This window comes from Polyergus mexicanus, unplaced genomic scaffold (genome assembly GCF_030449975.1).
Source record: "Polyergus mexicanus isolate NDT 795.1 unplaced genomic scaffold, iyPolMexi1.0 SCAF_136, whole genome shotgun sequence".
NCBI classification, from domain to species: Eukaryota; Metazoa; Arthropoda; class Insecta; order Hymenoptera; family Formicidae; genus Polyergus; species Polyergus mexicanus.
This window is the reverse complement of record NW_027223456.1, coordinates 1-15061: the sequence shown is the minus strand read 5'-3', so window position 1 is coordinate 15061 and position 15061 is coordinate 1. Positions and strand designations below refer to the sequence as shown.

Here is a 15061-nt window from a genome sequence, read left to right as displayed (position 1 = left end):
GCCAGCGGTTTTTAATAGTATTTCAGAGATAAGGCAAAAGATTCAAATGATTTTTTTGTAATTTTTCAGGATTATTCTCAACGAGATTCGTTTATTGCTTTGCTCGTTACATCTATGCCAGCATCCATTAATTTTATTTTAAAAGAATTTATACGCAAACGAAATATTCTCTTCAGCTTTGTATCCACGATGCTAGAACTCGGTTCGAGAAATGTGTAGCCAATCAATTTGCAGCTTTTATGGAAAAGCGATAATTTTATACTTACATATATTTTATATCTATATAATATTCTATATTCATATTTTATATCTATATTTAATTTCATAGCCGCTACACTTCAGACCAAGATCTCTGACAGAGTTCTAGCACACCTACCTTGTGGACACAAGGTCTTAAAAAAAAAATTTCCACGGTTCAGTATGCATTAATTCAATGTATTAGTATGTAACCGAATTCGCGCTAATCGTAAGAAAAAGTGTATATTTCAACAAAATAAATGTTATATACTTAAAAACAAGTAACAAACAATGCCATTTTATTTAACAATTCTCGTCATTTGATGTATAATATACTATATAATATACTATATTATTTATACTGTATTATTTGTACTATATTATTTGTATTATATTTTATTATCGAATATATACATATAATATACTCGATAATGAATGTAAACAATATTTTGTATATAAATTGTTATATATATATAACAATACAATCAATACACATGCGCACGTACATAAATTGTTATATATATATATAACAATTTATTTACGTGCGCATGTGCATTGATTGTATGATTAGTTGATTAGTTATGGAAGCTAGATCTGGCGGATATCAGATTTACTCAGATTTAGAAATTATCTAACAAGAAAAAATACAAAGATACAATATAAATACTAAACTAGTATAAAAAAGAAAATATTGAAATACTATTAAATATGCTACTTAAAAATAAGATAAAAATCTATTTTACTGTATATCCGAAAAATATGTTCTTATTTCAAAATACGTAAAAGTAAAATCTGTGGTCCAAAATGAATCGGATATCCGCCATGAGATTAGAAGTTAGGCTATACTGTATGTAAAATATAATTTTTATATAGTAAAGTACATATAGAATTTTTAAAATTAGTTTTTATAGTATAGGAATATTCTTCCAATTAGTTTCGCTTCGATTTATAAGAAATCAACAATTGCAGATATCTACGTATGTAAAATACTATTATTCTCTAAATATATATACTATAAGAAATTTAATTTTGAATACAAATATTTCTTCTTTTTAAAATTCTGGAAGACTATTTTAGTCTTCTTTTCTCTCATCACTCAATCCAATTTTTGACTTTTTGGATGGAAATATCACAAAAAGAGATAATTGAATTATGCAAAGAATAAAACCAACTGCATTCTGAAACTGTTTGAAAAAGTTTAAAATAGATACCTGCCATAATTTGCAATGTACATTAAAAGGTTATCTTGCGTATTTATTTTAAGTTTTTAACTGCAAAGAAAATACTTACAATAACAAAAACATTGTTGATGATAAGACCATATAGAAACCATAGAAAAGAAACTAAGGTACCTGTAAAGATTAGTGGAAATGGAAGAATTTCGGTGCTTTTTGTTTTTATAACTTCCTTCTGAAAAGTGAGAAATATTTTTATATTAATATAAATCTTTTAATAATTTCTTAAAAATATGATAAAAATATTTAATATATATAGAAAAATTATGAACACATCTTACAAGATGCACAAGAGGAGCTGCAATTAAGAGAAAAAGGAGTACTGTAACCACTATGCCAAATCTAAATTCAACATTTGTTGGATGTTCTATTTGAGCATAGACAAGGAGGATTATCACAAAGATCGTTACCTTGTATATTAATTTAAGCACTTCTCTCTAGAAAAAGAAAAAAACATTACATAATAATTAGAAAATCCAAGTTTAATTTGAAGAGTTCAAATTAAACATATTTTAATAAAGCCTTTTATTAGATACCGTATTTGGAGCGTAATAGTAATACACTATCATATATATAATATTTGTCAGTAAACCAAATATGTTAACATTTATCATAGTAGCATCATTTAACATCAATGCATATCGAAGCATCAGTATGCATCTAGAAAAACATTATTAATTTAATCACATAATGCAATTTACTTATTCATATATTTCTTAATATTATTATTTTATTGTAATATAAGCATATGTGCATGTAAATATTCAATTCTCAATAATTAATTAAATAATTAATCAACAAAATCTTACAAAATATATATTATTAAATATAATATTATTATATAATACTATTATTTATAAAATGCATAGAATTTAGTTATTAAACAATTTTTGTACTTTAATTACATTTAAAATGTGTGTGTATCTATACTTACAATCCTATACCACCAAGAAAAGGCATTGGATCAGTTCCTTTGGCTGTACCTTTCTTGTATATGTCCTTGCATATTAATCTACAAATTATAAAATATAGCTGTGTTAAAAATAAATAGCATTTTTTTAAATTAATGTAAATTTTATAACTTTGGATTGCATTGAATTTAGTAAGAAGTTTCAAGAAACAATTTATATTATATCTCAATAGTAAGCAGAAATTAAAGATGATGAATTGTGAAATATGATAAGGAATATGCTGTTATTGCAATATAATATCTGATATAGTATAATATCAATTGTAGCAAATGTTTTAAATTTAATTTTTTAATATTTTTTTAAATATTCCTTTTTTTTCTACATATGTACAATATTAAAATACATATATGAAAACATCCTAATTAAAAATTTTCATTATATATGTATCCCTCTTTGTCTTTCTTTCGCTTATTAAACTACATATTATATTTATTAAAAAGATAAGATATATTTGAAAATATTATTACTTTTTGATATACTTACGTTCCAGCTAACATTTGTGCCATTGTAACATACATGGCGCAAGATCCAACAATTTCTTTGTATTGTTCCAAGACCATTTTGCTCAATTTGTGTATGTCAGTCGTTTATGCTTGTTACAGTTGTACACCACTCTCGCCAGTTACTGCAAATTGTTATCAATGTCAAGTGCTGTGAATTAATCAAATATAAACTGTGGTCATAGATATAGAGAACTGATTCGCAGCAATAGATTAAATTAGAATCGAATGACGTCAGAGTGCACTTCAATACACTCATCAAACTGCACTGAATTCTTATTTCTTTATTCAATATGATTTCCTGTATGAAATATAGTAATATTTCCTTCTAATTCTCTTTCTAATTAATTTCCTTTACCTCCTCATTCGATTGTAAGTGCTTGTAATCTTTCTTCTTGATTTTTTCTCAAAGTTTCGTCTTTTTAATTTCTAGGTGTCAAATTCGTTGAATTCCATAAATCCGTCACTGTTTACCTCTAAATATGAATGGGAGTGATAAATCAGACGAAATCAAATCCAAGATAACCCAAGGTTAAGTTAGGTTTCAACTACTTTAGGATTATTCAATCTGTTAGGTCGATATTACATTTGTCGTACGACAAACTTTTTAAGCATATTGATTGGCTGCAAAATAGAAACTTTCTGGAGTCTCTAGAAATTAGCTAATCAATGCGCTTGAAAAGTTTGTCGTACGACAAATGTAATATCGGCCTTATATATGCAGTGCAAACTGATAGCCGCCAAGAGCGCCGAAGACTTCTGCCGGTTATCATATTAGCTGCGTGCTGCGTGCATCAGTACTGTATCAGTAGAAATAGGCCACTTCTGTACCATTCTGCACTTTATTGCACTCCATAATTGCGTACAAAATTGAAAGATAGAGATTAGATGCTTTCTCCGTCACATATTCTGTTGATTGAAATGGCAACAGTAAGGACATGTTACAATGTATACTTATTATAACAATATATTATTGTTGTAAAATAAAAAAAGCTCAATAATTTTTATAAGATAAATCTAACTTTTAATGAACATTTTCATTTTAAATTAATTACGTTTCCTGCTTTTATCTAAATTACAAATAAAATATGAAATTATATTTTGTTTTAGTATTAAACATAAAGTTCCTTGAAATGTTAATTTCAAGTGTAAAATGTTAAATGAGATATTTTATATGCTTATACAGTGTTGAACAATGTAGCACTGTGCCACAGTTGAAATATATTGTATTGAACATGATATTGGCAATGTGTCATCTTGCTGGAAAATATATATGCACTATATACATAGATTTATTTATCTCTATATTCTGGTTTAGAATTATACAGTGCTTTAATGGTCATATATGTTCTATTATAATCCTTAATTGTTTCAATATGATTTCTCTTGATTCCAGGAATAATCTTCTTTCTAATATTCAGTTGATAAACATGTATATCTTTTTGAGGTATTTCAGCTTCATTCTGTATACTTTTATTAAACAAGGTAATTTTTATAATATCTAATGCTTCTCCTAAAATAGTAACAAAAAAATATATATATTTCATCTGCAATAAAATATAAAGAATGTTTCATAAATAGATGGTCAAATTTTAATAGCAAATTTTCCTCATTTTAAAAATGAGGAAAAAGAGTTGTGTCTGTGCACGCGCGCATGTACAATACCTAAATATGGAAACATTTTTTCAAATTAATTGAAATAATTTTTTAGTTATAAGTTTTTTTATTCTAGAATAAAGAGACTATGTTTAGATTACTATTTCTGAAACAGTCTGTTTAAGATGCATTATAAGATAGATTATATGACACAATATAAATTATAAATCATGATACTTACGTTCATTTTCATGAAGTATCAAATCGTCGAAAAATGCGATGTTTTGTATAAATAAATTAAACATATCTTCCATGTCAGATGAATGGGTAAGAAATTCTGGATTACAAATCGCGAGATGGGATAAAAACCTAATGCCCAATTTTAATATTTTGTGTTGAACCTTTTTGATACCAAGCCAAAAATTTTGATCCAACTTTTCCGGATATGTATCAGACAGATGTTTTTCCATATTCTGCTCACTACTTTTCGTCTGACATGTGTAATTTTTATAATTAATTTTCTTTAAGATATAACACTTTTTAGAAGCAGCGAATGAATTCTGCCACTCAGTATTATCAATTATATCTAATCTGGTTTCGGAAGATTTTTTCAACATATTAATTGTGATTCGTAATAGCTTCATATAACAATTACACGATTCTGAATTCTCAATCCTTAATAAATTATTATTTGACTGCAGAATATCCCACACAGATGATATTAACCCATGCGTTATATTTACAATAGTGAGAAAATCTGGGTGAAAGTGCTCCAGTTGCATTATAAGAATTTGTAAAACACAAGCATCTGAAAGCATAGAATGTATACTTGTCATTATAGATCTGTCTCTTTTAAAATAAAAAACTAAGTAATAAAAAGATTGTAATAAAAAAAGCTAACTCTGTAAAAATGTCAAATTTTATGAACTTATTATTTCAGAATGGTATGTTACCTGGTGTAAAGTGTAAAGCACCTTTCCATCCTTTTACTGCCATTGATTCTGTTAAAATAATAATAATTAATATCAAAAAGTACAAATCTTTTATTAGATATGCACAATATATACTTACGTGAACTGCTGCAGAGTTTCGGTATAAATTCAGTATAGCATTTGAAAATCATTAAGAAATCTATTAATGAAACGTAACAGATTGATAGTGGCCTCGAAAACACAAGCTCTTTGAAAATAAGACAAATATATTCTAATCTGGAAAGATAATCGTATTTACAAATTTGCAAACATTTAATCATAAGGATAATATTGTCATACCCTTTCTTACAGTACCCTACTTTCCGCTGTACATTACATAATACTTTTATTATTGCATTTATAAGACCTGTAAATTGATGAGATCTTCTCTGTAAGTAATAATATTTATCAATTATCATTAAAGATATAAAGATATTTTATCTGATAAAAAATTGATACACATCTTAAAGAATAAAATTTTTGTACTCACAACACGCCCTATTAAAGTAACGCATTCTAGAATGATCTCAAGAATTTCAAATTCCTGATTTTTTTTCGGCCATGCATTATAACGTGTCATGTGTGGTAGGTAACGATTATAGCACTCGTCATTACATGTGAGCAGTAGTGACTTTCCTGCCAAGTAATTGCTTAAATATGATGATTCTAAACTGATATAAGAAAGTGCACCGAGCAATCTTCTCGCCTCGATACCGCGTTCTCCTTCATGCCATGCATTTGCTTCGCACTCGGACTTGATACAAATATTATGATTCTCATAAACATTAGAAAAATATAAATCGTTCATATCTCGAATATCATCGTTTCTCATGGCTTGAAAGATCATTCGCAAAACCTCTATAACATTCAGCATTAGCTCCCTCATGGTCAAAATTAGCTGAAAAAGATGAAAATGCATATATATATTTTTTCATTGTGATTAATTCCATATAAACGCATTGCAATGTCATATTTATGTAGATTGAGATATCTTTTTATACCTTATTAATTATTGGTATACATTTTTCCGATTCTATCTCGGTATTAACTTTCCTCTCAATGGCTGCTATTTCAAGTAAAACAAATTCTATTGTCAATTTTTTCTCATCTACTATTGTAATTACTGGTTTTACCAAGTCAGGATTTTCTGCAATGGGTAAAGAACTATTGTATTAGTATATTTTTTGTATAAAACAATAATTATAATAAATACTCTATAATACAGTATATTATATAATTCTCTCTATATTCTATGTATATAATTATAATACTCAAATATATATATCTCTACATACCAAAAATCCTAAATGTTTCTTCTTCTTGCAAAATAGGCAAATTTCTTCTTCCAGTTTTTTCTATGACCTTGATATTAACAACGGGTTTTTCTGGCAATGATGCTTCAAACATTAATTCTGAAATTCCCGCAAGTGGAAAATCTAAAAAATATTTGGAACACTAAGAGATTATAAAACTTAATAATACATAATTCATTTTTTTTTAGCATACTCACAAGTACTGCATGTCTGAAGTTGATAATCGGTTTTCTTGTAGATATTAGTTTGTACACATACTTCTTTTATTGGATTTTTATTCATATTTGTTTGTCTATTAAATTAAAATTGATTTTATATACACTTTAAAAATACTGTCTTTAATAATCTGTATCAATCTAGATGTTTAATTTTCCATAATATCAGCTTACCGATCAATTGAAGTGCTACATCTGTTTCTATTAATAAAAGAAGTATTCATGTGCAATGTTTGTGGTTCTTCTAATTTAATATCTCTACATTCTAGTCGTTTACAACGCTCCTGAAGATTTCCTATTTCTAAATTCTGTGAATTAATAATTAATATTATTATTTTTATTTTTGTAGTAATAGAATATATAATATATTATTAAATATTATTTATTTTAAATATTATTATTAAATATATATTCACTTGTAATTCTAATTGTGTTTTCAACTGTTCTTTATCTTTGTAAATTTTGTTGATCTCTAATCTGTGATTATTAGCTTGTTCCTCAATCAAATGCATCTTTTCTAATTTCTCATTTTCAGCTCGTAACTGAATTTGTTGTAATCGCTGTCGTAAATATACAGTTTCACCATCTTTGGTTATAAAGTCATTCTGTAACTTCTTTATTTCATTTTTTAATTTCTCCAATTCTTTATCATCTATATATAAATATATATATATATATATATATATATAAAGAAATTATACATATAAAATACTTTCTCACATTTGTTTCTTATGTTTTGTATGTACGATAATATTACCTGATACAATATAGTTATTTCCCCTCTGAAATGTCGAGTTGTGACTTTCTCTATTTATTAATTTGTTTCTAAATTGAGAATAATTAATATCTACAATATCCTGACTCTTGCCCTGTATATCTTTTTTCATCGTATACAAGTTTTCCATAGGTTGTAATAACTTTAAACGTGATGTTTCACCGCAGGCAATGATAGATGATCTCTCTGGCAAACCTGATTTCATTGAGTGCGAGCCACTTTCAAACGGTTTCGAATTGTCTAATATATTGCTCGTCTTGAAAATAAAGTTCGAGTTATAGTTTTGAATTTTATTGCATATTCTTAAACCAAGTATTTTCTCAATGTAAAAGCAGTACCTGCGAACATGCTTGAGATGCAATCAGATCCATTTCTTGGATATCTTCTTCGGCGAAATCGTCACCCCAGAGATCATCATACTGCGCATTTTTGTTCTCCTGTGCCTTGCTATGCTGCGGATCCCTTCCGGGAGCGTTGAATCTCGCTCTTTTCGCGGACACGCGATAATCTTCCGAGTCCTCAGGCCGTTTAAACATTGTGATACCAAATATTCTCTATTATCAAACGTCATAATATGAAACAGAGCAGTTTCAACCCTCCTTTACGCGGTTTTCTTCGTGCAATTCACATTTTTTTTTCTTAGCAACAGAAATTGCGGATATCGAAGGCGTTTCATATTGTTCTGTCGCGATAAACAAGCAAACAGATTGCAATTATGGAACTATACAAAGCCAGTCATATTTCGGCAAAATGATCTTGGCATCTTGGCTGCATTTGGAGTTCGGGACAATACGCTCACATTTACATGCTGTCGCACTAAGGCCCATTCTACAATAAGTCGTATGTTAGTAGTAAGCAAATTAACCAATTACAGTCGAATATTTTCGGAATAATTGATTGTGATTGGTCAATTTGCTTACGACTAACGATATACGACTTATTGAAGAAAAGGCGTAAAAGCGTCGTTCTATCTTTATTATTTACTGAAAGTTGAACAAGGACAAAGCACGCATGTGCAGTAGCTAACATATATATTGAATCGTTAGATTAGTCGTATTGTAAATATATAAAAAATGGAAATGTCATAAAAAATGGTTTAAAAATTTTTATCGATTTAAATAATATAAGTACATTATTCATAATAATAAATAACATTATTAATGATTAATGTGATTGAGATTTGTTCAAGTAATTTGATAATATTATACATATTTTAGTTTAGAGATATTTATATTTAAATTATCATAAAATGATTCACATTTTATCTGTACTTAAAGTTTCTTTTTATTTTATATAAGATAAAATCAAAATTCGTATTTCTATTTTTTTTACACTTTTTTCTTGTTATATTATTTTATTTGTCACGATAAGTTTTAATCCTTGATAATATAATTATATATTGAATAAAACCAGACATTATTAAATTTAATATATACACTGATATAAATACATACACAAAACATTCTCTCTTTCTAAAGAAGCTTAAGCAAAGTTGATACAACTATGTGATTGTTTTACATTGAAACATATAAAATCCAAACTTCCTTATTTATATTGGATCTTTGTCCAGTGTGTCAACTTAATGTAAATCCATATTTGAACTACATAAAACATACTTTCAATTTGCTGGCATAATACTTTTGTTATTAAATTAAAATATCATGTACATTTTCATTGTTTTAAGTAAATGTTTTGGTTTTTTTTGTAATGGTTCTTATAAATTCTACCAATTACTTTACAACTTATCAAATAATAATCAATGATACTAAATTAATAATACTGAATAAGATTCAATGAATTTAAATAATATTAAGACTAGAAAGAAGATTAACATTAATAATCCAACTCATAATACTGTGATATTGCTTGTACATGTAGGAAACACTCATTTTATAATTAATGTTTACACATTTATGTATGTGATAAAATTTAAAGTTTGTAAAAAATATAAACATTCTAAAACTATTTAGGCAGAAAGATATACTCTTTAACATACATTTTTAAGCTCTCAAAGAATATACTTGTTTAAAACGCAAATTCTGTTTATACTTCATATATATATATGATAAATATATGTATAATAAGTATATACAGCTTGATTCAAGGCACCTTTCCCAATATAATAAAAAAAAGCATAACTTAATTCATGACTCGATTTAACTAACAAATACAAGTACATACATTTAGGAACTATTAAACGGGAAAAATTATGAAAAAATTAGTAAATTGCTACATTATCTTTTGGAACAAATTAATCTATGATTAATTATAATATTCCTTTTATGAAGATAATTTATCGGTAATTTAATTACCGCGCGATGTGATACGAAAATTATAAATTATTTAACAGAATGCGTAATATCATATATTACAGAATGTGATATAATGATCGAAAGTAATCTGATAAAATTAAACATCTCCGTGTATTAAATTAGACATAATCGAATCCATCTTTATAACTTGTATTTTCGATGTCAATCCTTTTGTTGAGTCCACATTGTATGAAGACCAATAACTTATCAATTCTGGAAATTTATTGTTATTGATGTATTCGACTGAGATAGAACTAAATTGATTACGTGAATTCAAGTTTGGTTGACAATCAAATCCATGGCACAATAGCGTTACATCACTTTGACTAGCGTTAACAGATTGAACATCTGTGTAATTTATGAGAACTATTAGGACTGTTTCTATAAATCTTTGCTCTGTAATCACCGCTTTTTCTACATGGTTGGGTAGTAAATCCGTCCATTGCCAAAATTTAATGGTAAATCCGAAGGTATAAGGTTTATCCGAAGTCATTAAAAATACCGGCTTCGATGCAAACGCGTTCGAACTCACGTGATCCCAAATGGTTATCGATTCGTTCGTTAATTTTTGCAGCGTTAAATTTGCACTAGTGCGACAAAGTTGCCCTGGACATACTCCTTCGTTTTCTACAGTCAAATGGTGGTAAGGCGTAGGTATCCAACTATATTTTTTATCATATTGTTTTACTATTTCAAACAATCGTGGTGATTTTAATTCTGCTACAAATTTCGTATATACGTCTTGTATTTTCATATTGCGGAATAATTCTTGCAAAGTCATGAATCTTGGTACAACTGCAATAATAATAAGTGCTTATTAATAATAGTATGATATATAAATAGAAATTTTAAAATTTTAAATACAGGATTTATTTACAGTATACATACGTTTTGCATTGTCATCATAACAATTATAAAGTATCTTGTTGTTAGAGACAAGATTATATATGTCAATAGAAGTGCAATTATTGATTGAATAAGATTCCAGTAATTGACCAGTTTTGCCAGATAGAAAAGCAAGATGCAACACATTTGCATCATTTACTACTACACTTAATAAATCTTCAATATCATCTGCATTGATATCTGGTAGAATAACTGGTAATTTGGAAAATGTATGAGTTGTGACACTCCAATGAATCGTTCCAGCAATCGGATCTATACTAACAAGCAGGCCTTTTTCACCAGCAACAATGCAGTCAGGCTTTCCAGATTGATCGATATCAATACTAGCGCAATCTATAATAGTAGGCGATTTTTTTAATGGAACCAACCATAGTGGCAATCCATTACTCCCTTGCATTGATATAATTCCTCCTCCTTCTGGAGGTATTTGTCTTTGTATCATTGTATTCTTTGTATCATTTCCTCTGTACTGTTCACCACGAAGAAGGAATATCAGATTATATGGAGATCCAGGTACTGTAGTAATAGGCCCATATATTTCTGTAATTAATAATATCATATAAAAAAATTACATTTTAAATTATTTTATACTAAATTATATATCAAATATTTAACATTTAATAAAATAATTAGTAGTATTTGATACAAATATCACATACAAAGTATAAATAAGTATAATTTTTTTTACAATTATTTATTTCAAAAGAGAACAAGAATTGAAAATATATACAATATATAGTTCATGTAATAATAATAATAAACTTACCAACATCTTGTAAAGTTTTATCCCATGATATAGACGATTGTGATTCGATAATTGGTGGACAAATCATTGAACTGTCACAAGGCAATACATACAAAAAGATAATTATTGTAACAATGCATAATAATATAGATGCAAATAGGCAGAAACGCCTCATTGGCGATATATCTCTCCTTTTCCAGAAATCATTCTGCTCACTTTCTTCAATTATCATTACCGGTATATCATCCTGGTAACATTTAATTGTATTTTGTCTATTTCTTGTGCTATTTTCTACATTTTGTGTTTCATCCAATGGACAATACATGCCATTTTCATGACCTGAATGTTGTTCCTAAACAAAAACAGACAATTATAATATATTATAAAATAAATATATGATAAATAAAAATTTGAAATATTACAAGTATTAATAGTGTTGTATCTTCTATCATATATATTCATACTAGAAATACATTTCTGCAAATTATCTAACTAATATATAGAAACAAATTCAATATAGAAATCATTTCAACATAATATACTTATTGTTAGATACAAATCTAAAATATGATTTTGACATAGGTTATTATATAAAATGCATATAATTATAAGATTTACATTTGAATAACAGATATATTTTTGATCTTTGAATCTAAATAATAGAAAATATCTTATTCTCTTAATTTTATATAGATTTTGCTTTAATTAATAATACTTTAATTTTTTGAAGGCTCAAGTTAAATTTTATGAAGACATTCTTTTGGCATATGTATTTTTGTAATATTTGTCATTATTAATATTTCTCACAGCTATCGTCGTGGTATTGTCAATCTTGTAGGTAATATGATTAGGTCGAGTTAATCGTTCTTCTTCATCCTCGGTATCGGTATTGCTCATACTCTGCGGTAAAGGCGTGTAACCTTTGCCACTGTGATCTGTCGACATTTCGAATGTAATTCAAACGAATATCACTTTTATAATTGTTTCTCCTCTACAATTGCATAATTATTATTATCGCAATAGTATAGCCAGGTATGTCTACAAATCCAGCCAAGGATATTAGTTAACGTATGTATAAAAAATGCGCAATAGAGAGAGAAACCTGAAAACGTCCATTTGCGTGATTCTGCGCGCGTCGTATCTTCGTGGAAAATTTATCTTAATACAGGTGCGTTCAAAAATCTACTCGGTGTAGAATAGCGTTTGATCTGACCAATCACAACAAAAGTATCAAAAAATTCCCTTGTCCTGATTGGTCAATCAAAAGCTACAAAATAGTGAATTTTTGAACGCAATTCTAATAATAGAGTTTGAATCCATTGAGCTCTATAACTATAGAACAGATTAAGATTAAAAAAAAAAAGATTAAAAGAAATTTAGTCCGTTACATATAAATATTATAATCTCATTTAATACAAATTTATACATTATCTCTCTCTCTCTCTCTTTCTATATATATAATCTATCTAATATATATATATATATATATTAGATAGATTAGATTAAGACGAATTTTAAATGTTTGTATATATCGAAATTAGTAAAGCATCAAAAGTTTGACTCAAGATAGAATTTTTGAAATCGTTTAATATATTTTGTTCCAAATTAAATTTTTTTTCACATTTATACTTTTTATTACGATACATATAGAGCGCTTATACATACATGTTTCCTGCATACTCTAAGTATACAGATATTATGATATATCTCGTCAGCAGAATCCATAACACATTTCTCGTCATATATATTTTAATGAGCAGCATTGTTGCGTCGTCCGCGTCTTTTGCGACTACTGCCAGAAGGACGATTTGACGACGAGGCCCATTGCTCGTAAAAGCGTTCGGCCTCGAGCCATTCCTGATACTTGTACCACCATTCTTCCCATTTGATATAATCATCAAGAGTGAGATCGCGAAGGTAACCTCTAGCTTTATAGTAGTCATAACGGACGCGCACGTCGTCCCAACCCTCGAAACCTCTCGGCCCTTGCGCCAGAAGCGACTCGGGGTAATGTCCGGGTGGTGGCGAATCGTAACCTAGACGCGCGATTCTCTCTTCACCCTCTATAACGACCTTCATCGCGTTTTCGCCGTCTTTCGTGATGCGCATATTTTCCATGTCCCTACGATCCACGCTCCACTGTGCCATTTTACCAAATCTATATAGAAAAATACACACAAAAATTTATCGTTATTAAATGAAGAAGATTAAAGATGCGATGTATTTCAAATTTGTATTTGAATAATATGGTTTCGTGAAATACCGTTCAGATAATGTCATTCTCGGCGGCCCAACATGGGATGTAGTGGAGGAACTGTCGCTGTCGTCACTGGGCGAGGATTCCGGCGGAGGTCGCATCATTTGTGGTGCTCCATGACTCGTATGTGTTTTTTCCACTTTGACTGCTTTACGCATCTGCACAATTTTAATACAAGTATTCCTAATGTCATATATAATTTTAAAAGAAGTGTCCCACTGTATATAACTTTTAATATGTTAGTGTTCAAAAAAGAATTAATCGTAATATAATTCTCGATTTATTCTACATTGTATACTATAATACTATATATATAATATACAAATATGTTTACACTAGAAATTCTTTCTTTGTAGAATTTGCTCATTTTTACAAAAGCCTTTTTCAAGAAAGAAGGTGAACGATCATTTTTTTTTTACCAATGGGATGGGATCTGGTACTCGTGGATCTTCCGGCAATCTGCTATGATGTTTCTCTTTACGACGAATCTTGGCTTCTTTCTCCTTGAGAATCTTGTAATCCTTCTGATGACGCGGTGGCGGCTGCGGTGCCGGCGGTGGAGTACGCGGACGCGGTAGCGGCGGCGATCGCGGTCTGGCACGCGGCGGTAAAGCTCGCGAACTGGAAGCGACCACTTCCTTAGGATGCGCTCTGGCTCGTACCGGTGTGATCGATCGGGAACGCGAACGGGATGGCGGCGCGATACGTCGTCGTTCTTTTGGCGAGCAAACGGAACACGATCTATCGGAGCACGTGGTGCCTGAGCTGGGACTACGAGCGGCTGGTTGTCTGCCTCTATTGTGTTCGCGGGAAGAACGCTCGCGTGGTGATCGTGGACTCCTCGCTCGAGGACTACGCGGTCGCGGACTATGGGGACTGCGTGGTCGGGGGCTTCTCGGGCTTCTAGGGTGTCCTCTGCTGGGTTCACCGCTGCCACCGACGTATAACTCCTTGTATCCGCTGTGACGCCATCTATTCGGATCTCGTTCTTCTGCCTCTAGTAGTACTCTGCGTTGATACCACTGCTT

At 29.3% G+C, this 15061-nt stretch overlaps 4 protein-coding genes across 7 annotated transcripts; all 4 read right to left on the bottom strand.

Annotated features, from left to right (window-relative positions):
* Positions 1-80: 80 nt before the first annotated feature.
* LOC138944259 (sugar transporter SWEET1) lies at positions 81-3805 on the bottom strand. 3 transcript variants are annotated; one of them, XM_070315172.1, is made up of 8 exons: positions 3637-3805; positions 3302-3419; positions 2927-3068; positions 2407-2484; positions 2009-2132; positions 1754-1909; positions 1528-1647; positions 83-1421 (listed from the first exon to the last, which is right to left on the bottom strand). In XM_070315172.1, exons 3-8 carry the CDS (start codon positions 3001-3003, stop codon positions 1311-1313), a joined length of 666 nt encoding a protein of 221 aa, XP_070171273.1. In that variant the 5' UTR covers positions 3004-3068; positions 3302-3419; positions 3637-3805; the 3' UTR covers positions 83-1310. The 3 variants fall into 3 exon arrangements, with proteins under 3 accessions (XP_070171275.1, XP_070171273.1, XP_070171274.1); XM_070315174.1 differs by lacking the exon at positions 3637-3805 and having other exon boundaries at positions 81-1421; positions 1883-1909; positions 3302-3598; XM_070315173.1 differs by lacking the exon at positions 3637-3805 and having other exon boundaries at positions 2927-3094; positions 3302-3598.
* A 337-nt stretch (positions 3806-4142) lies between these two features.
* Positions 4143-8755, bottom strand: Mus304 (mutagen-sensitive 304). 2 transcript variants are annotated; one of them, XM_070315170.1, is made up of 14 exons: positions 8734-8749; positions 8152-8641; positions 7796-8069; positions 7455-7690; positions 7213-7346; positions 7021-7115; positions 6806-6946; positions 6512-6657; positions 6001-6408; positions 5811-5899; positions 5611-5747; positions 5493-5540; positions 4781-5347; positions 4143-4456 (listed from the first exon to the last, which is right to left on the bottom strand). In XM_070315170.1, the coding sequence occupies exons 2-14, from the start codon at positions 8347-8349 to the stop codon at positions 4236-4238; spliced, it is 2694 nt and encodes an 897-aa protein (XP_070171271.1). In that variant the 5' UTR covers positions 8350-8641; positions 8734-8749; the 3' UTR covers positions 4143-4235. The 2 variants fall into 2 exon arrangements, with proteins under 2 accessions (XP_070171271.1, XP_070171270.1); XM_070315169.1 differs by having other exon boundaries at positions 8152-8755.
* Positions 8756-9129: 374 nt separating this feature from the next.
* On the bottom strand, positions 9130-12997 carry LOC138944257 (uncharacterized). The gene is made up of 4 exons (XM_070315168.1): positions 12584-12997; positions 11798-12128; positions 11014-11571; positions 9130-10920 (listed from the first exon to the last, which is right to left on the bottom strand). The coding sequence occupies exons 1-4, from the start codon at positions 12719-12721 to the stop codon at positions 10223-10225; spliced, it is 1725 nt and encodes a 574-aa protein (XP_070171269.1). The 5' UTR covers positions 12722-12997; the 3' UTR covers positions 9130-10222.
* A 351-nt stretch (positions 12998-13348) lies between these two features.
* On the bottom strand, positions 13349-15055 carry LOC138944264 (serine/arginine repetitive matrix protein 1; the record flags this gene model as incomplete). Its single annotated transcript, XM_070315180.1, has 3 exons — positions 13349-13934; positions 14040-14191; positions 14453-15055. Coding segments are annotated over 3 exons (1164 nt in total), but the record flags the coding sequence as incomplete, so codon positions are not given.
* Positions 15056-15061: the final 6 nt, after the last annotated feature.